Source organism: Argiope bruennichi, chromosome 6 (assembly GCF_947563725.1).
Source record: "Argiope bruennichi chromosome 6, qqArgBrue1.1, whole genome shotgun sequence".
NCBI lineage: Eukaryota > Metazoa > Arthropoda > Arachnida > Araneae > Araneidae > Argiope > Argiope bruennichi.
Genome location: NC_079156.1, coordinates 41,307,915 through 41,335,403, shown reverse-complemented (window position 1 = coordinate 41,335,403; position 27,489 = coordinate 41,307,915). Strand labels below are relative to the sequence as shown.

General features: G+C 26.7%; 1 protein-coding gene across 1 annotated transcript in view; it reads left to right on the top strand.

The window, feature by feature from the left end:
* LOC129972736 (sarcoplasmic calcium-binding protein 1-like) overlaps nt 1–27,489 on the top strand; it is a 190,680-nt gene that overhangs the window by 120,744 nt on the left and 42,447 nt on the right. The window contains exon 2 of the mRNA XM_056086977.1: nt 15,887–15,953. Coding sequence (XP_055942952.1) covers nt 15,899–15,953 — 55 coding nt within the window. The 5' untranslated portion in view covers nt 15,887–15,898. The remainder of the gene's footprint in view (nt 1–15,886; nt 15,954–27,489) is intronic.

Sequence of the window (27,489 nt, the reverse complement as noted above, 5' to 3'; positions counted from 1 at the left end):
TCTTCTTCCAAGTCTTTTAAAAAATTAGTATTCATTTATTAGGTTTTCACTGTTTTAGTGTACGTGGAATTTTTTGAACCTATCAGATATTAAAAAGAAATAATATAAAAAGTCCAAAAGATGGAGCCACTAAACAGTTTGTTAACTAAGATGGACGGCTACGAATATTTTTCAAAAGCTTTTGACGAACCTTGTAAAAGTCCTTCAAAGTCTTGAAGGACGCCTTTTTTCATTCATATTTACGTAACTTCCTGGTTTCTTATCATCGCTTCGAGAAGTGTCTTATTGCAATTTCTGAAACTGAAGTTCCATACATCGAATCTGGCGGGCTATTTTGCGATTATTTCCTTTCTTTTAATTTTATAGTCTTATAGTCATTGTCTTTTTTATTATATTTAACCAATTCAGATTCATAATACGTTCCTTTAATTTCTTCATCATTTAAATCTTTAATTTTATATGTTATTGGGTCAGTTTTTAATATTTTTGAGATTAGAAATATTTCTTCAGTAAATGTAGGATCATAACCTCGTGTAAAAGTTTCTTTATATTTAGATATTCTAACTTTATCACCTACTTGAAATTTCGGTTTTCTAATCACTTTTTGTTGGTATAAATTCTTATAAACTAATGATTCGTTTTCTTCTTTACTTGCTTCTATAGGTGTCATTTTTATAGATCTGTGGTAAGAATTGTTATAATTTTTTAGTAATTTCGGTAATACATTTATATACGTTTTAGTATTGTTAGCTGCTAAATATTTTCTTATTTTAGTATTAATAGTGCGATTAAACCGTTCAACTATAGAGCATTTAATTTCAACATTTTCTGTTGTAAACCAATGAATATTATTATCTTTGAATAACTTTTGAGTATGTTTATTAATAAATTCAGTTCCTTTATCTGTTTGAAGATTTTCAGGAATTCTGCCTTTAAAAACCTTTTTAAATGCTTCAGTAACTTCTTCTCCTGTTTTTCTTTTAATTGGTATAGCCCAAGCATATTTGCTAAAAATATCAATGACAGTTAATAAATAATTAGTTCCATCATTGTATTTACTAAATTTTTTTATGAATAATAAATCTGCTTGCCATTGATCATCAATATGAGAAACATATACTCTTCTTCTTTTAAATTTTCTTATAACAGGTTTATATCTAGTATAAACATCTTGAGAATGTAAAAAATCTGCAATTTCTTTTTGTTTTATCCCTGTTTTTCTTTTTATCTCGTTAATTCCACAATAACCAGTTTCTGGATTATAATATGTTTTTTCTAGGATTTCTTTTTTGTTAATCCTAGACTGAAGGGCTAGCGCCCTAAAAAACGACACTTTTTAGATCCACATTGTATACAAATTCCTTTTAATATTGGTCTATCATTTTTAGTAACAGTTTCTTTCATATCTTTAGTTTCTGTTTCCTTTTTACATTTTACACAATATATCATGAAAACGCCTCCCATTCCAAACCTTTTTTTAGTTTTAATAATAGGTTTTACAATTGCTCTTTCAATTCTTTCTCTAATAGTTGGCTTTTCAATATCATCCAATTCTTTCAACATATTTGAATCACATACTTCATTTCTTACTTTTGTATCTTTATTTTTTAAATAACAAACATCATGATTATAAGCAGCTTTATCAACTCTATTAATCGGTTTACTCAAATCTTTATATGATAAATCTGGATTTAATCTATGTTTTCCCCATAATAATTGAGTTCCAGGACCAGTAAAATTATGACCTGGTAAATGCAATTCGAATGGTAAATTATTTATAGCTGAATTTATAAATCCTTTTCCATATTTAACTGATTCCGGATTACTTATTAGTTGTTCACATTTTTGACAATATCCTTTAAATTTTCCATTTTTTGATATTTTTTCAATAACAAATTTTTTACAGCTGCAAGGTGTCTTTTTCTTATCACAAACCATTTATTAAGGATAAAAAATCATACGTTATTAACATATTTATATCCATTCAATTGAGTCTTTTTTACATATTTTTCGACAGGAAAATAGTTTAAACTATTAATAAAATCTTGTTCTCTTTGATATATTTCTTCTTCAGAAATTGCTTTAGCTTTCCATAAATTTAACAATTGTTTATAAAATCTATAACATTGCTTATATTCTTCTTTTCTTTCTAAAATATTTAACGATTTTTCAATAATTTCAACAATTCCAGCACTTAAACTTAATGCTGCTAAAGGAATAAAAACAAATGCTGATAAGCCTGTTCCACTTAAAATAAACTTACTGACAGATAAAGAAATGCTTATCTTGTGAAAGTAATTATAGCTCTTTCTGTAAATAAAGATCCGTTTTTCTAAATATTCGTCCATTTAATATAGTCAAAATTTTGTCTGTATCTCATTTTTGGATTCACTAAATCTAGCATAAAGAAATCATATGGTTTTTGAATGCACTTATTATATAATTGTTTAAATTCTTCTGTGTTTAATTTACCATCTATTTCTCTAATAATTTGTTTCATTTCTCTTGGTTGAAGATTGAAAAAAATGAAATAATTACAGTTTTTTCTAATATTGATTGGTGTAGAATAATAAGATTGTGATAAATAAATAATTGATGCATTTTTTTTCCTTCCTCTTATGAATAAATCTTCTATACATTTTTGATTTTTTTCTGTAACGCAATCATCAAATATAACCAAGTTTTTAATAGCAGGATCTAAATCATCCACTGTAATAAATTCATTCAAATCAGATGAAAATAAGACTTCTTTCTTTTTGAATTTGTTGTACAATTTTAATAACCTTTCCCTTTTTTTATGATTTTTAATATTGCTAATAATATCTTCTTTTTGAAGATCTTGAAACAATGTATAATTTTCTTGCAATTTAGAATATTTAGGTTCAAATAAATCTTTAGCACATACGTATAAAGCATCAAAATCTAAATAATCATAGATTAAATTCAATAATAAATTCGTTTTTCCTGAACCAGATGCTCCTGTAATTAATAAACGAAATGGATGTTTTGGTATATATGGATTTTGGTTTTCATCTGTAAATTCTTCTTCTTCACTATAATTTTTGATTTTTATCATTTATTATAGGATGAAAAATATTCTTTTGCTCGTTGCAAATATTCTTTTGCTCGTTGCAAATATTCTTTTGCTCGTTGCAAATCTTAAGTTTTTCAACAATAATAAATGAATGAAAAAGACTTGAATGAAAAAGACTTGAAAGATTTAAAACGTATCATAAAATTAGAAGAAGAAAAAAGAAGAATAAATGAAGAAGCTTTAAACCGACAGGTTATCACCTTAAAGGTATCTAAACCTTTAAATAGAACGAATAAAAAGATTACCCCTTTAAAGAAAAGTTCAGAAATAAGAGATTTATTACATATAAATAAATTAGATGAAGAAAAAAGAAGAATAAATGAAGAAAAATTAGAAGAAGAAATTGGAATACAAAAATCTTTAAAGAAAAAATATAAGCCTATTTTAGAAGAATTTCAGAAACAAGAAATAAATACGAAAGAGCAAATACGAGCTATACAAAATATTGTAAGTGATTTTTCAATCATTCCACAGCATGAATCATCCAAAATTCCTTTAGAAATTGAGCCTGATTATTCGTCAGATATTACAAATATGTTTGAGAGAGCTGACGATATATTTAAGATGCATTTTAATAAAGATTTAGATACATCTTTTATTAAAAATGAAGGTTTTGAATTACCGTCAGAATTAGTAAATAAAAGTGCAGATGAACTGAATACAATAATAAAAAAAGCAAAAGATAGACGAGATGAATATAAACGAGCAAAAGGAAATGCGTCTAAACATAGGAAAACAGATCAAATACAAGATGCAGATAAAAAGATGAATAATATGAAAAAATACATAAAAGCACTGAGTCTTATAAACTTAGGTAAAGATTATATTGGAGAAGGTTTAGAAGATAAAAAGATGCTTTTAGATAAATTAACAGATAAAATTTGTCAATTTAAAAGTGATATTCCTGCAAAAATATATAATCAAGTTGTTATATTAATAGATAGATTACATAAAGAAGGATTTATGACTAATGATCAAGTAATACGATATTATCATAAATTTCTCTTATAATAAATGAGTTATATTAAAAAGAAAGTCTTTTTAAGTGATGGGCAGAAAGATAAATTAAAATCGGCTTATAGAAAAAATGAGGAAATTACCTTACAAATCGATAAATCTAAATCACCGAATTATGAATTGTATTTAACAAAAACAAATATTAATCGAATTAATGAAGGTAAAAGAATTACAATCAGTAAAGCTCAATTGAATAAAAATGGGGGATTTTTACAATTTCTTATTCCTCTTTTAACTGGTGCAGCAACAGGATTAGGAGCTTGGGGCACTAAAAAAGTATTAGATAAAGTAACAGGCTCTGGTAATCCTAGACTGAAGGACCGGCACCCTAAAAAAAAAAATCAAAAACCAAAGAATGGAAAGGGAGTATATCTACCAAGGGAATATCCGATGCAATGATTAATGAAAATATGATAAAAGAGAAAGGATTTCGAGGAGTTTTTACAATAGATACATTACCCAAAATAATGAGAAAATTTGAAAATGGGATAATTAATTTTGATATTTCAACTGGATCTGGAACTCATTGGGTCTGTTATTATAATGATCCTAAATATAAATTTGTTGAATATTTTGATTCTTTTGGTGAATATGAATATGAAGGGATCAAATTCAAAGAAGGTGATATTCCTAAAAATATTGTAAATTATCTTAAAACATCTAAGAAAGAAATCAGATATAATTCTAGTTTTTTACAACAACCTACTTCTGTAAAATGTGGTTTATTTTGCATGAAATACATAACTGAAAGAAATAAAGGAAAATCACCTGTTGAAGTTTTATATTCATTTACTCAAGAACCAAGTGCTTATAATGAGAAATTAGTCAACTTTCGACTATAATAAATGAGTCGTTTAAAATTGACATCAGATAATTATGAAAAATCTGAAGACTTTACAGTTGAATATTCGCCTCCTTTGAAGATTAAAAAGTTAGCTTTAGAGTCGTTTTCTATTAAAAAGACTTGGCATAACATAAGTGAAAAATTTAATAATAATAAGTTTAAATTGATTGAAGGAAACAATGAAAGGATCATTAAAATTCCAAATGGTAGTTATACTGTTAAAAGTTTAAATCGTTATATGATTGAACTATTCGGAATAGATTCACCCATTAAATTTGGTATTATTGAAGAAAGAGAATTAATTTCTGTTAATTTGAAGAAAAATTTTAAAATGGATTTAACAGAAGGAAATCTTCATCAATTATTAGGTTTTAAATCTAAAATATTAGATCAGGAAAATCAATTTGGTGAATATATTGCAGATATTACACATGGAATCGATAATATTTATATTCATTGTGACATCGTAAAAGGTTCATTAATTAATAATTGTGATTCAGATGTTATTCATTCATTCGTTAGTAAAATTCCTCATGGTGGTAATATAACTAAAGATTTTAATAATTGGATATTTTCAGCTGTGGAAAAGAAGAATATATATAGAATAAGAATGAGAATTACTAATCAAAATAATGAACTAATAGATTTGAATAAAGGAAGAGTTGAATATAATTTTGTAGCTGTATATGATGAAGAAGAGGGAAATTATTTAAAGAAAATTTACAATTTGATGCATGAAAGATTATCACCCTTAAAGACGAAGGATTTTCATCCTTAAAGACGAAGGATTTTCATCCTATAATAAATGAATAAACATAGATTATATCGTAGAAGTAAAAGAGATAGCTTTTCATCTAAAAGAGAAAAAATTCAAGGAAAAGGATTTTTTAAAGATTTGTTTCTAGCAGCTATTAAAGGAGTGAAACCAGTATTAGAAGATAAAACAAAGAAAATTTTTCATGATAAAGTAGAAGAAATTTTATCGAAGAATAAAATTGGAGGAGGCTTTAAAAAGTATTCCAAGTGACCTTTACACTTTTTATCCTTAATAAATGGAAAAGATTTATGATTTGACAGATACTCATTATTTTCAAAATAATGATCTCGAACAATTTGAATATCAGGAAAAAGAATGTGAAAATCCTAGTAATGCTTATGATGAAAATGCAACGTATAAGTTTAGTATTAGAGGTGAAAATGATAATATATTTTATTCAGGAGCCTATATTCATCTGGAAATGAAAATTACTGATAAAAATGATTTAAGTATTGGAAATAGAAAAGCAACTTTTGAGAATGGAGGAGGTTTTTTTAAGGGTAAAAAACTGCAAATTGGCTCAACTACACTCGAATCGATTAATGAAAATTGTTCAATTCTAGATCAAGTTTTAAGACATATTCATTTTACAAGTGATTATTCAAAATCTGAAGCTCAAAATATGTTTTTTTACTCAGATACAGCAGATACGAAGGATATAAATATATTAAAATATGATGGAACTTTAACAGATACAACTAAAATAACTGAATTTTTTAATAAGTTAAAAATAAATGAGAATTATAACAAAGGCTTTGATAAAAGGTATTATTTCACAAAAAATAGTAAAACCGTTAATATATGGATTCCTTTGAAATATATATTCGATTTCTTTAATGAATACAGAAAAGTATTGACTGGATTTCATGTTAGAATGGAATTTACGAGAAATACTAGTAAGGATATGATTATTACAGATGATGCAAACCCTGATTTTAAAGTAAAAGTTGAGAAAATATCATTATTTTTACCTTATGTAAAGTTTAGAAATGCCGCAAATTTGAAATTTACAGAATTGAAAGTTTTAAATTCATATATAGATATATATTGGGATCATTATAGAATAGAAAAATCTGGTATAAACTTAAATGTAAAATATGGATCATATAAACTTTCAACTGAATGGGATGAAGTCTCAGCATTTTATGCAATTCCCCAATATTATGATAGAAATGGAGATTATACTAAAAATAATCTAATATTTGATAATTTAGGGATAGTTGAATATTGGGTTACTGTAAATGGACAAGATTATCCTGAATATCATTATAAAGTAAATTTTTCGGATAAAAATTATAATAATGCATATACAGCTCTTTTAAAAGAAGGATATAATGCTAATAATACAGAAACAGGTTGCATGATTGGATATAAAGATTTTGGAGAATTATATCCATTTCTCTGTATAGATTTATCTGCTCATAAGAATCTTACTTCTGTATCTTCCAGAGAATTAATATTTCATTGGAAATTAGAAAATAATACCCAAAAAGAATATATATTTTATTTTATTTTGAAGGAAAGGAATAAATGTTACTTAAATATGTATGAGAATAAATTTACGTTTAGTATAAAAGATCATTCAGAGTGATAGTCGCTTTTCATCCTATAATAAATGGCTGCTTATTATCCACTTTTTGATGATGAAATGACAGAAGGACGTATAGGACCTCCAGGAATTGGTTTTAAGTTAACAGATTATGGTGATTATGATATGGAAAAGAAGAAATTAAAAAATGTAGATGAACCTGTAGATATAAGTGATGCAGCTACTAAATCTTATGTTGATTTGAATCAAATATCACTAAAAGAAGATATTGTAGAATTGCAAAAAAGAAGTTTAATTCATTCAGAACATGGTGATTTTGATGCTAAAGGTAAAATTATCGGAAATGTGAAAGATCCTATAAAAAACTTGAATGCTGTCAATAAGCAATATTTCGAAAAAAATGCTTTAACTTTAAGTCAAAAGAATACTGTTCCACCTGAAGAATTTTATGATTTGAAAGGTATTTCTTTAAAAAATCTTTCTAATCCTCAAGATAAAAACGATGCAGTTACTAAACAATACGTTGATAAAAAAACAAAAATAAATGATAAAAAAACTGACAATATGTTAACTAGAGACCATGATGGATTATATGTTCCTAACTTAAATAAAATTGAAACATTCTTAGCAACTCAAGAATATAAATATCATACTTATCCCGAAAGATTTACAATTGTTTTTGATAAATTCACTTCATCATTATTAACTCCTGATCTGAGATTTACGAAAGATATGCTGGTAAAAATTACCTTTTGTTTAAAGAGATTTAATTTTAATCCTTACATATCAATCAGTATTGAAAATGATGAATCAACTGATATCATATATGGTGACAAAATTGGTAAATTAAATCCTATTATTTTTATAACATACGGTAAAATTGACTCTCAATTGATAATACGTCTATTATTTAATAATAATCAAGATACGTCTAATACGTTATTGAAATCTTATCTTTATATTGAGAAATTAGCTGAAATTGATTTATAATTTTTTTCTAAATAAATGAGTTCATCTAACTATTTTAAAGACTATAAAAAACCAATATTAGCAGAAAAGTCAAAAAATCTAGATTTGAATTGGTTTTATATATCCAAATATCGAAAATTAAGTGAAGATTTTATTAGAGAATTTAAAGATAAAGTAGATTGGAAGTGTATATCCCGAAATCAAAAAATAAGTGAAGATTTTATTAGAGAATTTCAAGATAAAGTTAATTGGGACTATATATCAGAATATCAAGAATTAAGTGAAGATTTCATTAGAGAATTTAAAGATTTAGTAGATTGGTATTATATATCCGTAAAACAAAAATTAAGTGAAGATTTTATAAGAGAATTTCAAGATCAAGTATATTGGTATGATATATCAGCTTATCGAAAATTAAGTGAAGATTTTATTAGAGAATTTAAAGATAAAGTAGATTGGAAGTGTATATCCCGAAATCAAAAAATAAGTGAAGATTTTATAAGAGAATTTCAAGATAAAGTAGATTGGTATTATATATCAGAATATCGAGAATTAAGTGAAGATTTCATTAGAGAATTTCAAGATAAACTTGATTTTTTATTTTAGATTTCGACTTATAAAATTTTTCTAAATAAATGAGTTCATCTAACTATTTAGAAAAACGAATATTAGCAGCAAAGCTAATAAAACCAATAAAACAAAAATTAAGTGAAGATTTTATAAGAGAATTTCAAGATAAATTTAATTGGAAACTTATATCAGAATATCAAAAATTAAGTGAAGATTTTATAAGAGAATTTCAATATAAAGTTAATTGGAAACTTATATCAGAATATCAAAAATTAAGTGAAGATTTTATAAGAGAATTTCGAAATAAAGTAGATTGGGGTAATATATCATATCACCAAAAATTAAGTGAAGATTTTATTCGAGAATTTCAACATAAAGTAGATTGGGAAGGTATATCATATCACCAAAAATTAAGTGAATATTTTATAAGAGAATTTCGAGATAAAGTAGATTGGGGTAATATATCATGGAAACAAGAATTAAGTGAAGATTTCATAAGAATATTTCATGATAAAGTAGATTGGGAAGGTATATCCCGAAATCAAAAAATAAGTGAAGATTTTATTAGAGAATTTCAAGATAAAGTAGATTGGAAACTTATATCAGAACATCAAAAATTAAGTGAAGCTTTATAAGAGAATTTCAAGATAAAGTAGATTGGTATTATATATCCCGAAAACTAAAATTAAGTGAAGATTTAATTAGAGAATTTCATCCTATAATAAATGAGTGAAAAAGTCAATTGGGATGAAGTTTCAAAAGAACGTGGTATGCCTGAAAGTTTGATTAGAAAATTAAAAGATGAAGTGAAATGGGATTTAATTTCTAGATATCAAACATTATCAGAAAATTTCATTTTAGAGTTTAAAGATAAAGTTGATTGGAAAAATATATCAGCTTATCAAAAATTATCAGAAAAATTTATAAGTGAAAATGAGCATTTAGTTGAATGGGATATCATATCGAAATTTCAAAAATTAACAGAAAAATTTATTTTAATGCATGATCATAAAGTACACTGGCCTGCAATTTCACAATATCAAACTTTAAGTGATAAATTTATTTTTGAAAATGTTGGAAAACTAGATATGAATTTAGTTTCTCAGTATCAAGATGAAATGAGTATGAATATAATCGAAAAACTAGAAACAACTGTTAATTGGAATAAAATTTATTCATATCAGAAAAATTTAACCTCTGAATTTATAATGAAACATGTTGAAAAAATAACAGATTGTAGAGTTATGAGAAATCTGAAACTTTCAGATGAAGAATTTAATAAACTTTATAGAAGGATGAAATTATGGTATATAGCAAGAACGTGTTTGAATAAATAATAATTCTTTTTTTAATCTTTATAAATGGGTGGTAAGCAAACAAAGATATTAACAGGTAGTTGTACTAGTGATCGAATAAACGTTAGTTTTACAGAAACTTTTAGAATTCATCCTGTAATAACTGTAACACCTATTTGTAAATATGGTGAACCTTTTATTGTTAAAATAACAGAAGTAGATCGATATGGTTTTAGATTTCAATGTATAAAATTAAACGGCGAACCTTTAACAGAACATAAAGATTTTTTCAATGGGGTGCGTGCAGTATTTATGAATAATTTTTTCTTTTTTTATATTTTTATTCTTATATTTTTATTTCTTTTTATGTGTATAATAATGTGAACAACGCATGAATTTATATTGATTTTAAGACGATAGCCTTTCGGTTAATTTGTTAACTTTTTCCAAGTTTTGGCTTGATATTTTAAATTATTGATGTTATTTTATTATGACCTTTTTGCACTATTTTTGCTCTAAATTTTGACTTGATACTTTAAATTATTGATGTTATTTGGTGTGCTAATTATGCCCTTTTTACACTATTTTTGCTCTAAATTTTGACTTGATACTTTAAATTATTGATGTTATTTTATTATGACCTTTTTACACTATTTTTGCTCTAAATTTTGAGGTTATTTTAAAATTATTGATGAATTTTAAGGTGTGCTAATTATGGCCTTTTTACACTATTTTTGCTCTAAATTTTGAGGTTATTTTAAAATTATTGATGGCTCTTAAGGTGCGCCAGAACACGCATATATATACTACTAATAATAGAAATCAATAAATATCATTTAAAAAAACGGTGAGTAATTGTAACTGTTTCGCAGTATTATTTATCTAGTCAGCCATTTTGATTTTCGATTTGGAACTGTTGGCATCCTTGGTGAAGTAAAGGCATACTAAACTAGGATAATATCATAACTTAATTCGTATAATTTTTTTCTTTCATTTAGAAGGTATTATTCTTTTATTTACATGTGTTATTACTTAAACCTTATCATTAAGTAATAAGTAAGTCTACATAAAATGTTTAAAAATAAAGCATGATTGTTCATAAAGCTTGATAAAGAATAAATTAAGAAATTACTGCTTTATCTTAGAGTATCATAAACACCTTTATTTTGGCATCCACACCATCAGCGCATGATGAACGTATGTATGTAAAAAATAATGTCACTTAGTAAATATTTCGAGCATGCACCCAGTGACTATGAGAATCTTAACATACATTGGTGAATATCAGACATTTGCTAGACATCGATATTTCACAGTATTAAAAGCAGAATATGTTTATTTCTATATCTAGATATAAATTTATAGTTCTGTCTGATATGGTATTCCGTTATGTCCTTGAGGAGGAAAGTTACTATGAAAGTTCAATTCAATATGTTAATCTCAATAATATAAATTACTATTAATTACATTAATCTGAAATCTGTTAATTTTATGAAAACGGAAAATTTATTGAAATATGTTAATTAAAATTTGCACACGTTTTTAGTGTTTTTCAGTTATATCGTCAGAATATATTCACTTATAAAAGGATTTTTACGCTATCCTAAAACCAAATTCATGCAATTTTTTCCAGTATCAATAATTTTTTTATATAAAATCTGTAGCAAAATAGCCAACGCAATTATGAAATACAAATCAATTCAACTGTTCTGGCAAACTTTTCGGTAACTTAATTTTGAGTGTTAAAATCATCATAAAATATTATTTTTACTTAGATATTAATTCTGAAATAAAATTTCCACTTTTATTTCATAGTTTATAATTTTTTTAATTTGTACATAGAGTGGTTATTAATTGTTTGATTCGATCAAATTCATATTTTCAGGTCTTATAAATAGCAAGTTAAATCTACAAACACATTTCTCATTAATAGTTTAACATCAAAAAGGGCAATATTTGAAGCTAACAAACTGATTGCTAAAGGCGGTTAGTATAATTATATTTTAAACAGAAATTTTGAATATATACTCAAGTTCTGTTTTCTAATAAAGAGAATGTCCTTAATGTAAGGATTGTAGAATCGGAAAACCATGACTTTTCGTATTATAAGAATAATTTAAGTCAGGATGTTAACATTTTATTTGCAAAATACGTTGCTGTGTCAGGTAAAATTTTAATTGAACTTAAATATAAATAGAAATAAATATTCCTTTAAGAATTTTATTCCCAAACGATAAAATTATTCAGTTCACTTCACTTCTGGTGCGAAAGACCATGTCTCAAATAAAAATTTCTTTCTCAAATAAATGGTAAACCCAAATTATGCTCTAGTCTGTTCAAAATATTATTCATCCAGAAATTTAAATCTCATTACAAAATTAATGCTTACATTTGCATCCAAATTTCTAGGGAACAGGTGATGTATAAAATGCATGACAGCACTGTCTTACATTAGCAACTTAAATACCATTCAGTTCAATTCATGCTTAAATCATAACATTCCGTTCTAAAGACGATGAATTAACAACTGCATTGATTAAGCAATACAGTTGCGATTGCATTAAATTATACTGAAATAGAATGATAAGAGAAGTATTATTCTAACATTCATCTTAATCCAGTTCCACATTTTATGATAAAGCAGTCAAGTTAAATTACACTGGCCAGTTACTATCACTTTATTCATCAAATCAAAGCGGTTGGCAATTATAATAATTTGCAAGAATCCTTCGAATTGAAGGCAATGGAATCATTTTGCGTCATAACAAATCTTGAACTTTATAATGATGTGCATTTTTAACATTTCAAAATAGTTTAATTTAATGCGTATCATAAAACTTTACAAGTGTTTAAAATATTTTCTGAATTCAGATTTAAGGTGACAAATTTTATAAAAGCAATTTTTAAATACATTATTTGATAGTTAATTTCTAAAACAATTAAAATAATAAAAACGGCTTAAAAATATACTTTTTACTGTATTATGAAACAGAATTTTTTGATTTTGATTACCTTTTAATATCTAGTTTCTACTTCATTTTTATTAATATTATAAAATTTTTCTATTAGTATTTTTTAAAAATTTGCTACTAGATGGAGCTGTTTCAATGGAATAATAAATTTAATAAAACTAAGCCATTATTTAAAAATTAATTTTTAAAAAGATTTAAATAGTAAACTTTGCAAGAACAAGCAAATTTTAAAAATTTCAACGTACCATGAAAGGAGCGAAAAAACATTAAATAAATTCTATTTGTACAAACATGAAAACGTCAAAATCAATAACAATTATTGATTAATATTTATTTTGATCATAAAAACTTATGATAATTCCATTTTAATAACATGAAACATATTATAAGTACTAATGTTCTCACAGTTACGTTGAATTCACATCATTAAAGGGTCTATAAGAGAGCGATAAGAACATATGCCGCCTGAAAATTTTATACTTTTTTGATTCTAGGCAAAAATTGCAACCTAGAAATTCTAAATGAAATAAATCACCCAATAGTATCGAGTTTTAAAACCAACTATTGATTGGCTACTAATCTATTTTCCATGGAATCAGTTTTCTTTCAAATGATGCTCACCAAACGACATGCGTGAATTCAATTTTGCAATCTTTTGTGCAGCTTGCATCTGTTGTTTGTGATGCAGCGTCATGGCAAAGCGAAAAACTGTATTATGCAGTTAAGGCGTTATGACTTGTCGTGTGTCAAAACAATTATTACCCTATCCAAATATGATTCACTAATCAGCAAGTTGAAAATTTCTTGAACTTTGAAATCACGCTTATATAATTACGGCTAATTGAATCAAAGTCACACCAAGGATTATTGTTTCTTTACTTAGATTTACTTTAATATTTAAAAAAAGTGATTGTGAAATATTACATTTGTTATGCAATCTTATATGTTGAATAAATTTTGTTGAATATTGAATAATATGATAAAGCACAATACGATTTCTAATCACGCACACATAGCGTACTTGGGAAAAGCAATCAACAAAACATTCGTCTTAAAATTTTGATCATATCCCAGCTTCGGAACTTCCAAGTTCCTATCTTTCCCCAAAAAAAACATTTTTGGAATCAGGCCCTTCTTCCTGACAACATGATATACCAAAATGGGATACCATCAAAACTGGGAATAAACTAGATAAATGAAATTTGGTACTTGACCTTTAAATTAAAATAGTAGGTCGGCATAAAATTTTGGATAAAATACATCAGAGACAAATATTTTTTTCTCAATGTGCAATTGACTACGATAATTCAAAACCCCAACTCCTCCTCCAGCCTTCACTCATGGAAGTACTAGGCTGAAAATATAACATTAAAAAAATAACCTATACTTTTTATTACTTAAATCAAAATTGTTTGACTCTTAATCTGATTAAAAAACTCACAAATACTTCTATTTTGGAAATGATAGTGCGGGATTGGGGATATGAAGTTGAATTCTCTTTATTTGGGCTTTTCAATTTTGCCACAAATGTGGTGTGCCAAACAAGCAAATGAAATAATTTTTCCAGAACCCTTTTTTTCTGATTTGCTTACTGATGTTTTGCTTTGTTGAGGGGTGAGTTGACTACTTTGGCGTCTTGGCATTGTTGGCATCCTTGGCAATGTAAATGAACACATCAAAGTAGATTTCAAGAGATCTCTGACAGTATTGGGTATTCAAATGTAAAACAGAGTTCCCAAGTAGCACAAATTTTGTAATTGTGTGTAATTTTTCCAGCAACTCTTTTTCTGATTTTCTCACTAATGTTTTGCTTTGTTGCGGCGTCAGCTTACTACTTTAGCAATTTATCATCGTTGGGATCCTTGACAATGAAAAGGGGAACATTAAAGTAGATCTCAACCCCGCTATGACAGTGTTGGGTATTCAAAAGTAAAGAAGAGTACTCAGGTTGCACAATATTGTGCGATATATTATTCAATATTCAACAATATTTTACAAAATTGCGAATATATTTTAATGTCATGCTGTATTGTACAATATAAGAGTGCGACTAGAGTAATTAAGGAATCCCGGGAGAATAAGAAATGATATAGGCGAGAGAAATTTAAATATGGTTTTATAATTAAAATTGCAGTTATATATCAAATCTTGAAGCCAATTAAGCAAACAGTTAAACATCTGTATTTAATTGTATGTAAATTCTTTAATTCATAAATTTAAATAACCATGTAAACAATATTTCGTTCGATGTCTTGAATTGTGGATAAGTAACATATTTTGTAACCAATCGATGAAGATTTCTAAAATGAATACTCGATTTTCTTTACTATTTCATTAGATAAATATCCCATTTTGTACACCATGATCTCATTTACCTACCTTAAATTTTGCGCAACATGGCCAAATATGACTTATGAGTCAATAAACAACACAGATATTTGTCGCCAATCAGCAGACACATTTCGTTGCCAATCAAAATAAATATGAACACACGATTTCTTAACTGTAGAAGCTAAAATGCAAACTATCGTAAGTCTAAGGCAGAAAATTCTAGCTAATTTAATCTCTTTTTAAACCATCTGGAGTTCTTATTGTTTTATTCTTTTATTCCACTAATGTTTGAGAACCTACAGAAAATCTAATTTTTTTTTCTACAACAAAAAGTATATTTTGGAGCAAAGAACTTGCCCAGTATTTGCAATTAATTAAGAATGGAACTTACGAATTTATAATAAATTTCTTTTTCTTTTTTATTTCAGGATCTTTAGGTGATGGACGCCTACAAATGGGACAACAGAGTTCGCTTCGTGGTCAGACATATGTACGGTAAGTCAAGATAAACTCAACTTTATGAATTTTTACTGTTACTTTGATATAACATATGATATTTTCTCACAATTCCAATCATTAAAAAAAAGAAAACAAAAGTATGAAAAAATAAAAATTACTTCAAAATTATCGTTTGCTTTAAATGTGTTTGCAGCAACCTTTTAAAATTTAATGGCGAAGCTTTTATATATTTCGTTTACACACGCACTTAGACTTATAATACATATTAATTGATTTCTGACCGGGGAAAGCATTTTATTTTATTGTGACTCTGCTATCAGCGATGCATCTCTCTTATTTCTATGAGGCCAATATATATATATATATATATATATATATATATATATATATATATATATATATATATATATATATATATATATATATATATATATATATATATATATATATATATATATATATATATATATATATATATATATATATATATATAAGAAATAATATATCATCATAGACAGACATCCTTTCAAAATTATACATAGTTGTGTCACTTTCCATTGATCAAATCAGCCTAGGTGCACCTAGTTTTCGTTAAAGGTAGAAGTCTGATTTAACTCTAATTTGTGAAGATAGGTTGCCTTCCAGGAGGAATTTCAGAATTAACTGGTTCAAGATTGTATTTTACTTGGAGAAATTCAAGGAGGATCCAGGAATACCTCCAGCATCCAACCTAACCATTGCAAGTAAACTGTAATTAAAATCTGCAACAATCCTAAAATGGCCTACCGGAAAGTTTTTTGTTACGGAACTGGAAAACTCCATTTATTCTAGAGAACCCAATTACATCAAAGATGCATTGTATGTGTGATCCTGGTGAACTTTTAAATCGAGACTCAACCGTCTTCAAGTTAAAGCTTCAGGGCTATTAGGACAGGTTGGCGCTGTCTCAGGTATAATTAAATGGCCATTATTCAACATTATATTTCCACATCAAAACAACTTTCCAATAGCTACAAAGCGGAACGTTAATATAAATAATACTTAACAGTTTTTATAGATTAAGACCTCATCTAGAGGAATAATGCATATTCTTCTTTCGGTAACGTTTCTCAATCATGCCATGTCTTAATCCACTGTTTGACATACCTACATCATACATACTACAATTATGCACTTGAATCTCCTTGATTATTTTGACAATTGTAACCATGCTTTGTCACAAGAATGATATATTGTTGGGTTTACATTCAGATAGTTGTAATCCATCCAGTAAGACTACTCATGCGCAGAAATTGCAAAGTATCAAATACTTGTTCTGTCAAGACAAGGACTTGATATTGTCCGCTCTCTCAGCGCACGCGTGATTTACTAGAATCTTATAACTGGCTGAGTGTAAACCCACCTTAAAGTACCGTCACTGTCTGCACTTGATCTGCCCTGGATGACGTAAAATCTCAGGCAAATAACATTACCGAAGGACACCAGTATTGTCAAAATACAACAAATTTAAATAACTTGCATAAATTTTCTTTATGGAATATAGACGAAGATTTAGCAATCTTAACAATTACTAGTTATTAAAGTTCTCGATTTAGCGGTACATATTTACCTTCCGAAAAATTCTCAAATCAAAAGATTTAAAATTTCTCGGCTAATGTAAATATAGACTTCCTTAAGCATTTAGGTTTATTAGCTTCCGAATTATAATTTGTTTAGTATTATACATTAGTTTCAGAATTATAATTTGTTTAGTATTATACATTAGTTTCAGAATTATAATTTGTTTAGTATTATACATTAGTTTTCGAATTATAATTTGTTTAATATCATGCATTAGTTTCCGAATTATAATTTGTTTAGTATTATGCATTATTTTCCGAAGCTGCTGCTAATATAAAGAGAGAGAATATCATAGTAAAAAAAATAACTAATTGATGGAAAGCTTATAAAGAATTATTGCTTGTTTGATACACAATTTTAGTCCTTTCCGATAACATTTTTTAAAAAGTATCTTAATTTGAAAATGTACAAAAATTATCTAGTAAAAAGATCCAGAATCCCCCCCAAAACAAGAAAAGATTTCTGCATTTCCAATTACACTTCTATGAAACACAGAGTGTCCGAGAGTTCTTGACTACACTATAAAATTATGTTAAATGGTAATCAAGATTAATGACATTTCTTCTATTCTACGTATTGCAATTATTACTCATAAAGATTTGATTCACAGCTTTGTTGTCTCAGATTCCGACAGATGGCATTATGTATTGCCTAATGATGATTTAATGAAAAAATTTCATTCATACAATATTCAAATTTACGTTAAATAAATGTTTTACTTGCGATTATGGACAGATTACGTGTATCAGATGCCTTGAGGTAATTTTTAAGGCTTAAAGCAATATAACACGATTGTCATTCAATTTATAACCCTCCCCCTCAAGCACTTGTAAATGCAAGACATGAAAATGAGCATCGTCCGGACACATTAAAAACCATCAAAGAATTTCACATTGAAATTTATTAATTTTGATGTTATCATTCTGGTATTGACAATCAGATACATTTTATTTCTTTATCTTTAAATTTTGTTTTACATAATGATTTAAAGAAGAACAATATTTATCATTCAATTTATATGTTCAGAATCTTTTGCAAATGCAAAGCGTGAGATTGAATATCGTTTGTATATACTATAAACCATTTAAAAATTGAAAAAGCATTTCAAAAGTCAGATTTATAAATTTTTACATTTATGGTGTAAATAATTAAATATATATTTTATACCTCATAATATTTCCCCTGCATAATTTTGTAATTTTCCCAAGACTTCTTGGGCAAGCAAATTTCATGAAATATGGCAAATTTCCAGGATAATATTTTCATTTCATATAAAACATAGGTTTGGATTCATGAAAAGGGTCAAACGGTCAATATATTTGAAGCTTTAAAGAAAGTAACAGAAGAGCAGGCAAGATTTGTCAAAAAAATACTTAAAAAATAAAATCTAGCTGATACATCCTAAATAATATAAGGAAGGTCAGATAAATGACAAAAAAAAATCTAGATTCGCTTTGCTGTTACAGTTCCAAAATCACATTCCGAACATTATTTCCGTACCTCGCACTGAAAGAGAAAAATCTAATAAAAAAGTGCCTCATCATCAGGATCGCTTTCCTTTTACCTATTGTGTTAAATGTGAATACCTCGAATTTTGAGGCCTGGCTCTTTTCTTTTGGAACCATGAAGGAATTTGCACGTTTTTAATATTGAGGACGTGTCTTATTCGAGTGAATCTTATCGATTTTGTATTACGCATGTTCGTAATTATTCATAGGATTGCTCTTTTTATGTATGTATTCCAGAAATTTTATTTTAAATCGTCGAGAGTGGTCTGACCAAAACTTTTTCGCTTTATTCTCTAATAAATGTGTCATACCAGACAACGCCTTGTATGGTATTGGTGTATAATCGTTACGAAATATTGACTTTTGGCGTAACTATAGCATTTTTCCTGAATCTATCGTGTCGTCCTTGAAGAATTACTTGGCGGTTAATCCCTGATATGCGGTAAATAGATCACAAATTAAACATGTGTTTTAGACAAGTTTTTCTCAACATATTGAAATAAAAATTGAAAACAAAATTGCACTTGTAGCCACAAAATCCCATACCAAATTTAATATATTTAAGGCATTGTGTTTTTGAATTATTGCTTTTGCATTTTTCTGAAAGTACAGACAGACAGTTAGTCAACCCATAGCTGGATTTGGTTCAAAATTCAAAAATTCAGTGATTTAGAAACTAGCTTTTGGTCACCGATATATACATCATGAACATATTATGGTCTGAACTCACACAATAAATACAGCCTTTAAAGAAACCAATATTATATTGAAAGGAAAATTAAACCACAAAATCTGTTCAACGAATTTTAATATTAAAATTTTAATACACAGATTCAAGAGGTCGAGCTTTGATTTTTAAAGCTTTTTAAATATATCAATTTCAGCCAACTATGGATCTAGAGAAAAAATCTATTCTACAGTCTAATATTTATACTTAAACTATAGTATATATAATATCCTTAAACTATAGTATATATAATATACTTAAACTATAGTATATATAATATCCTTAAACTATAGTATATATAATATACTTACACTATAGTATATATAATATCCTTAAACTATAGTATATATAATATACTTAAACTATTGTATATATAATATACTTAAACTATAGTATATATAATATCCTTAAACTATAGTATATATAATATCCTTAAACTATAGTATATATAATATACTTAAACTATAGTATATATAATATCCTTAAACTATAGTATATATAATATACTTAAACTATAGTATATATAATATACTTAAACTATAGTATATATAATATACTTAAACTATTGTATATATAATATACTTAAACTATAGTATATATAATATCCTTAAACTATAGTATATATAATATCCTTAAACTATAGTATATATAATATTCTTAAACTATAGTATATATAATATCCTTAAACTATAGTATATATAATATTCTTAAACTATAGTATATATAATATCCTTAAACTATTGTATATATAATATACTTAAACTATAGTATATATAATATCCTTAAACTATAGTATATATAATATCCTTAAACTATAGTATATATAATATACTTAAACTATAGTATATATAATATCCTTAAACTATAGTATATATAATATTCTTAAACTATAGTATATATAATATCCTTAAACTATTGTATATATAATATACTTAAACTATAGTATATATAATATCCTTAAACTATAGTATATATAATATCCTTAAACTATAGTATATATAATATTCTTAAACTATAGTATATATAATATCCTTAAACTATTGTATATATAATATACTTAAACTATAGTATATATAATATCCTTAAACTATAGTATATATAATATACTTAAACTATAGTATATATGATTGAAATTTTTAATAGATATAAAATAAAATTGAAATTGGTTGAAATTGATAGGTTTTTGTAGATGTTCTAAAAAATTCTACTTTAATAATAAAAAACGAAATTATTCGTAATTTTACTTACTGTAACGAGAAGCTGTAGCATGAACTAAAAAATGTAATAATAATCTTAATTATAGAAAATAATTCGTACACATCAAATGATATCAATGATAATATCTTAAATATTATCAATTATTTTATGATAAGAAACAAATTATGATTGTATTGTTAGTTGTTTTTTATTCAACAGTTAGTATTTCTAAAAACTGCATCAATTATTGACTATGCATTACTAGTTCAATCAAAAATACTGCAGGTAAAAAAAATAATTCCCAAAACTTTATTAAATAACAAATAAATCTTCGTATTTTGATTATTATATTTCACTTTTTGAAAAAAATTATAAAATATTAATCACCATTGGGTATTTCATTATAGCCATAGAAAAAAAAATTAGTTCTAATTTTACTCACTATGATAACTAGTAACACTACAAATTAAAAGAAAAAAAGAAAAGAATCGTAATAGTTTTAATTAAAAGAAATAATTAATACAAGACAAGAAGTTACAAATTAATAGTATTCACGATTTTTATTTAGAAAAAAGAATTGTTCTCAAAAAATGTGTTATTTCTTATTTCAGATACAGTAGTTAGCATTTCTAAGATCCTTTAATTGAATTACTGAAAACGAACTTATGACTTCTAATTATTTTTTGTTACAATAATTAAAAGAAAACTTATAGAAGAAAAAAATTCCTGAAATGTAACTAAATCCTTAATAAATCAGCATGCTTTAACCATTGGCTCTTAATATTAAAAAAAGTAAGTATTATCACGATTTTAGTTATTTTCAGGATTAAAATAACAATTTAAAAAATTCCATCTGAAATTCTTTTGTACTTTTTTTCTCAAACTTTTTCACATAAAATTGCAGCAGCAACAGACAAATGAAAATTTATCAAGACTATAGGATAAGTGGAATTTATATTTGTGTGCGCAATGTTTTTACCCATATAATTATTTAAAAAAGTAGAAATTTTTCAGAGCAAAATGCAATCTTGGCTTATTTTAGAATACTTGTCGAATGGATTTCATATTTACTTGACGATTCTCAAAATAAACCAAAATCGCCAAGCTCTTATATGTACGATGATGTTTGGCGAAAGTTTCATTTTTCGGATATTTTTCGCCAGGACTGTAAAAAATATACAAGAAACTAAACATGAACGCGTATATGTTACCGTTTACTACCGAAATTGGACTACGTTTTTCAAGGTTTAAGAGATTGTGTTTGGAGGACATTATCAGAGATATTTTATCTAGAATTTTACTTAACTAAAAACTCATTAAAATTCCCAGATTTTTCTTTTCTCGATAATCTCTGAAAGTGTTATGGCACAAGAAAAGGATTTTATTGAACATCTTAGAATAAAACATATTTTCAATAATATTATGTGTAATTATTTTTCTAATATTTATAAATTCTTGGTCAAAATATTTCATTCTTCTTTATATTTCATTTTTGAATTCATTATACAGGGTGTTCATTAATTATTGTCGGAATTTTCCGTACCTCATAACTTTCGAATAAAAAATATTTCGCAAAAACTGATTACGTATTCGTAAATTATAACAAAGAATTTTATTAATGATATTAAAGTGTAAAGCTTGCACAATTTGCACTTTGTAGGTATTCAGCTGAAGGCGATTCTTTGAGTTGTACTTTACAAATACATAATTCTTTGAGTTGTAACTTACGTATTCATAATTCTTTGAGTTGTAATTTACGAATATATAATTCTTTGAGTTGTAATTTACGTATTCATAATTCTTTGAGTTGTAATTTACGAATACATAATCGCCTTCAACTGAATGCCTACAAAGTGCAAATTGTGCAAGCTTTACACTTTAATATCATTAATAAAATTCTTTGAGTTGTAATTTACGAATACGTAATCGGTTTTTGCGAAATATTTTTTATTCGAAAGTTATGAGGTACGGAAAACCCCGACAATAATTAATGAACACCCTGTAAATCTTCTATGCATTGATGTATATATTTTATATATTGCATATATTTCAGAATTTCATACATTTCCTTTTTGCGTAGTATGTTTCATTTGTTTTAAAATCAAGATAAACAGAATTTTCCTAATTTTACGCCTTAATTCTGATAAAGTTTCATTTTTTTTTGTTTCACATATGAATGCTTAATTCAAAGAAAATAACAAAATATTTAATACATAAATCAGGCTACATTACAAATTAATCGTCTTCTCAAGGAATTCAATCTTCATTCAATTTGTGTTTTCCTTTCTTATAAAATAATAAGAAGAAATTTTTAAAGAAGTGTGCATTAACATTTACGTTAGTTAGAGAAAGTATACTAATCGTCAAAACTCCAGATTTTGACGAATCTTCACGTTTTAAATCTCTCCAAGAACAATTACATCTGTATGTTGATCTGTCCGTGACAAAGATAACTCAAAAACAAGATAGACTGAGGAAATTGGGTATAATGTCTTTAAACCAAATTTGTAGATTTCTATTGAATTTTGCGCAACATTCGTCCATAAGAAGTCTATCTCCGGCTGTTCGAATATAATTTAACATAAAAAATACAAAACAATAAGAGCTAAATAAAATTTGAAAAATCAGAAAACACAAACATGTTTTTTGACATTTAAATTATATTAAATTGCTTTACTTACCTACGAATCCCAAGAGGGTTATGGCGACAAGAGTCATATAAATCATTTACAAATCTTAGTTGTGAAAATACGTCATATTGCAGAAGAAATCAAATCTTTCAATAATTATAAGCTCGTGGGACTTTTATATATTTCATATATCAAAGACCATTTACATTAGAATGACACATTGCAAATATTTTTGAATTTTGTACTCCAAAAATATCAATCTCAATGTTCGCTATACGTGCAATGAAGATTTCGCATTAAAATAAAAATATTCTTTTCAACTGATTAAACATCACGTCTAAGAGATTTCGTTCCGTGGAAATTTATGAATTCTCAGCAGAAATTTTAATCTCATGAATTTTTGTAATCCTTATACATTATCTTTAACGTTCTTTTGTTTGTATGTATAATTCAGAGAAACTAATTGGCGTAAGAAATAAAGCACATAATACTAAAAACACTAATACCGAGTAATTATAACAAAAACTATCCCAATATAGGAGACCGTAACTATCATGCGGTTTACAGGAATGGGACAAAATTCCGGTTAAAGGTATTTTGAGGTATGCGTTCAAGAATCATATGAAAAACAGCGCGGTTACAATGACAAGATTTCAAAATTTTCAACTGGCAATACCCTCTTTTTTTTTATTGAAATGTGTTTTTCATAGCAAAAAACAATAAATAACAGTGAAATGATACCTGTAGAACGAAAATCAACAACACTAGACGGGCTAAGAGGAAAAGAGAAAAAAACTGTAGTGAGTCTACCAAGGGCGTGAAGTTCAATAGATTCCTCCCGGCATGGTAAGTGCTTTGGTTCTAGACACCATCTACCGCATGCTAAATGCCATTGTGGTTGAAATAGATCAAGTAGAAAATTTGTTAAACACAATATGTTTTGCTTTCTGTTGCTTCTCTGCTGTTATAGATTTTTTTCTCTTTTCTTCTTAATCTGTCTACCGCTAGTGATTTTCGTGCTGCAAGTATCATTTCACTGTTTTTTTGTTTTTTTTTTGCTATGGAGAACACATTCCAATAAAAAAGAAAGTTGGTACTGCCACCATTTAAAAATTTTGAAACTTTGTCACTGTAACCGTAACTGTTAGAGTTTAATGTTGTTTTCCATATGATTCTTGAGCGCATACCTCAAAATACCTTTAACCAGAATTTTGTCCCGTTCCTGTAAACCGCATAATAGTTACGGTCTCATATATCGGTATAGTGTTTCTTTTACAGTCCTCCCGGTATTAAAACTGATTGTTAGCATTTAATTTTTGAAGAAAACAACTATTTAAAAGGAGTAAAATTAAGTTACAGTAAAAACTAATATTAACTATTAAAGTTAATTAATTCTATCATATTTAATGCTTGTAGCATCTTAAGTTCATCAAAATGCGAATGTTGATTTTACTGTTTAGTTCGCCATACATGTACTTTTCACTTCTTTTCGACATTCTAAATTTTTTGCAATTCTTTGCATGTCACATAATTATGCCTCAAGCATTAAGGGGAACAGGAGAATAGTTACATGTTTCGTTATTCGAAATGTTGAAAGGAGAATGAGTCTCTCTAAAACTTTCTCGTTTAGTTTCAAATAAAGATAATTATTTGAAGATCGATACTATGCCCCCACGCTATTTGCGAAGCAATCAGCGAAGAACTTGTACCAGCACCTCCATTTATATCGTCTCCTACAATAATATCGAATTATCTAAAAGGATCTCTAAATCTCGGCTCATAATAGAGAAAGACCCAAATTTTCTGCATTTTCGGGAACTTCAACTTTTGTCACCAAATCGTAACTAAATTTTTCGCTAAAGTAGGGAGGTGTCTCACTTGGGAATTCACTAAAAATCTTTTGAAATTTCTCTGCCTTCCAATGAGATTAATTGCGCAAAGAAACAATATTATAGATATTTTGCTATCTATCAATTAACTTGAAATTTCTGTTCAGAAATAAAATTTTGTTAATATATTCAAAGTTTTATCTTTTGATTTAAGCGAATTTCGTTCACTTTATGCTAAAAAAATTTATTCATTTGAGAATCTTATTAAACTATACTAAATGATAATTCTAGTATTTTCAGCTGGTGATTTTTCATATCTGCATGATTTCCGCTTTCTACTGATGGCATATTAATGCTATCGCTTTCTAAATATTTCTTCATTCTGAGAAAATATAAATGCGAGTTCATAAATTATTCACTATAACAAGGCTAAACTGAAATGGGATTTTATAAAACATGAGAAAATTATTCATATTGATACAGCCTGGATACAGTTCAAGAAATTTCATCTGTTCTAATTTCTTTTTATTTTCTTGTGTACAAAGTATAATAACAGAAGGTAATCTTTAAAAAATTAGGTCTAGAGACTATCAAATTTCAGTGACTCAGATCTCCTTATGGACAAAAAACACGTTTTTATATTATGTTTATAAACAAAACTTAAAAACTTTTGAAAAAGCAGGTGAGATTTAATATATAGCCTTTACGACAAATGTATAGATTTTTTTTGTGTCTAATTTTCAATAAAATCCGTTTATTGGTCCTTCTGTCCGAGTACAAATGAGCTCTGTAACTTCAAAACGTAAGAGCTAGATGAATAAAATTTGGCACTCAGGTTTATCATTTAAATGTAGATTATTTTCAAATTTTGAACCAAATTTGGCACAGGATTTACCATTCGTTAATCTGTGTTTTCATTTGAAAGCACAAGAATTCTAAAATGAAATGACTTAAATAAATGGAATTTGGTATTTTATCTAGAGATAGCAACAGTATTTCTATATCAAATATTGGTTTCAATATCCCGGAAAAAATGTATAAAATTCGATTTTAGGGTTCTTGTGTATTAATGAATACCTGAAATTAATCGCCAATTAGAATTATCACACGATAGATTCAGTAAAAAAGATAGAATTGCGCCAAAGATCTGTATTTCGTAATTATTGTTCATTAGTTTTAGTTGTAGATGCCGCCAAACAGGGAAAGTTATTTTATGGCCATCCTGTGTTTATTATATGCCTTAAAGCAATTCTCAAGATTTAAAGCAGCATAATAATTGTCATTCAATTTATATGTTCCCAGCTCTTGCAAGAGCAAAGCCTGAAATTGAATATCTTTTTGCATGCTATACATCATTTCAAAACTGCTAAAGCATTTTAAAAGTCAGAATTATTAATTTTTACATTCCTGGTGTAAACAATTAAATACATTTTATTTTTATACCTCATAATTGTTTTATGTATTTTTACAATCTTTCCCAAGATGTTTCGAACAGACAAATTCCATAAAATGTATCCAAATTACGAAAAAATATTTTCATTTCTTATATATTGATCTGGATTTAAGAAGAAAAAATAAATCTCAAAGTTGACCTATTTAAAGCTGTGAAGAAAGTAACAGAAGAATAGGTAAAATAGGCGCATTGATACATAAAAATAGAATCTGGCTGATGCATCTCAAATATGAAACGGAAACTCAACAAATAATAAATAAAATTCTAGATTTGATTTGCTTTTACTGCTCCAAAATCACATTCCGAACGTTATTTCCGCATCTCGCGCTGAAAGTGAAAAGCCTAATAAAAAAGTGCCTCATCATCAGGATCGCTTTCCTTTTACCTATTGTGTTAAAAACGATTACTGCGAGTTTTGAGGTCTGTCTCTTTTCTTTTGGAACCATGAAGGAATTTGCACGTTTTTAATGTTGCAGGCGTGTCTTATTCGAACGGACTTTGTCGAGTTAAGTTTTATACTATGCTTGTACCATGTTGTAATTAATACCTTTGAATTGCTTTTTATATGCCCGTATTATCAAATTTTCTTTTAAAAAATTGTATCTGAG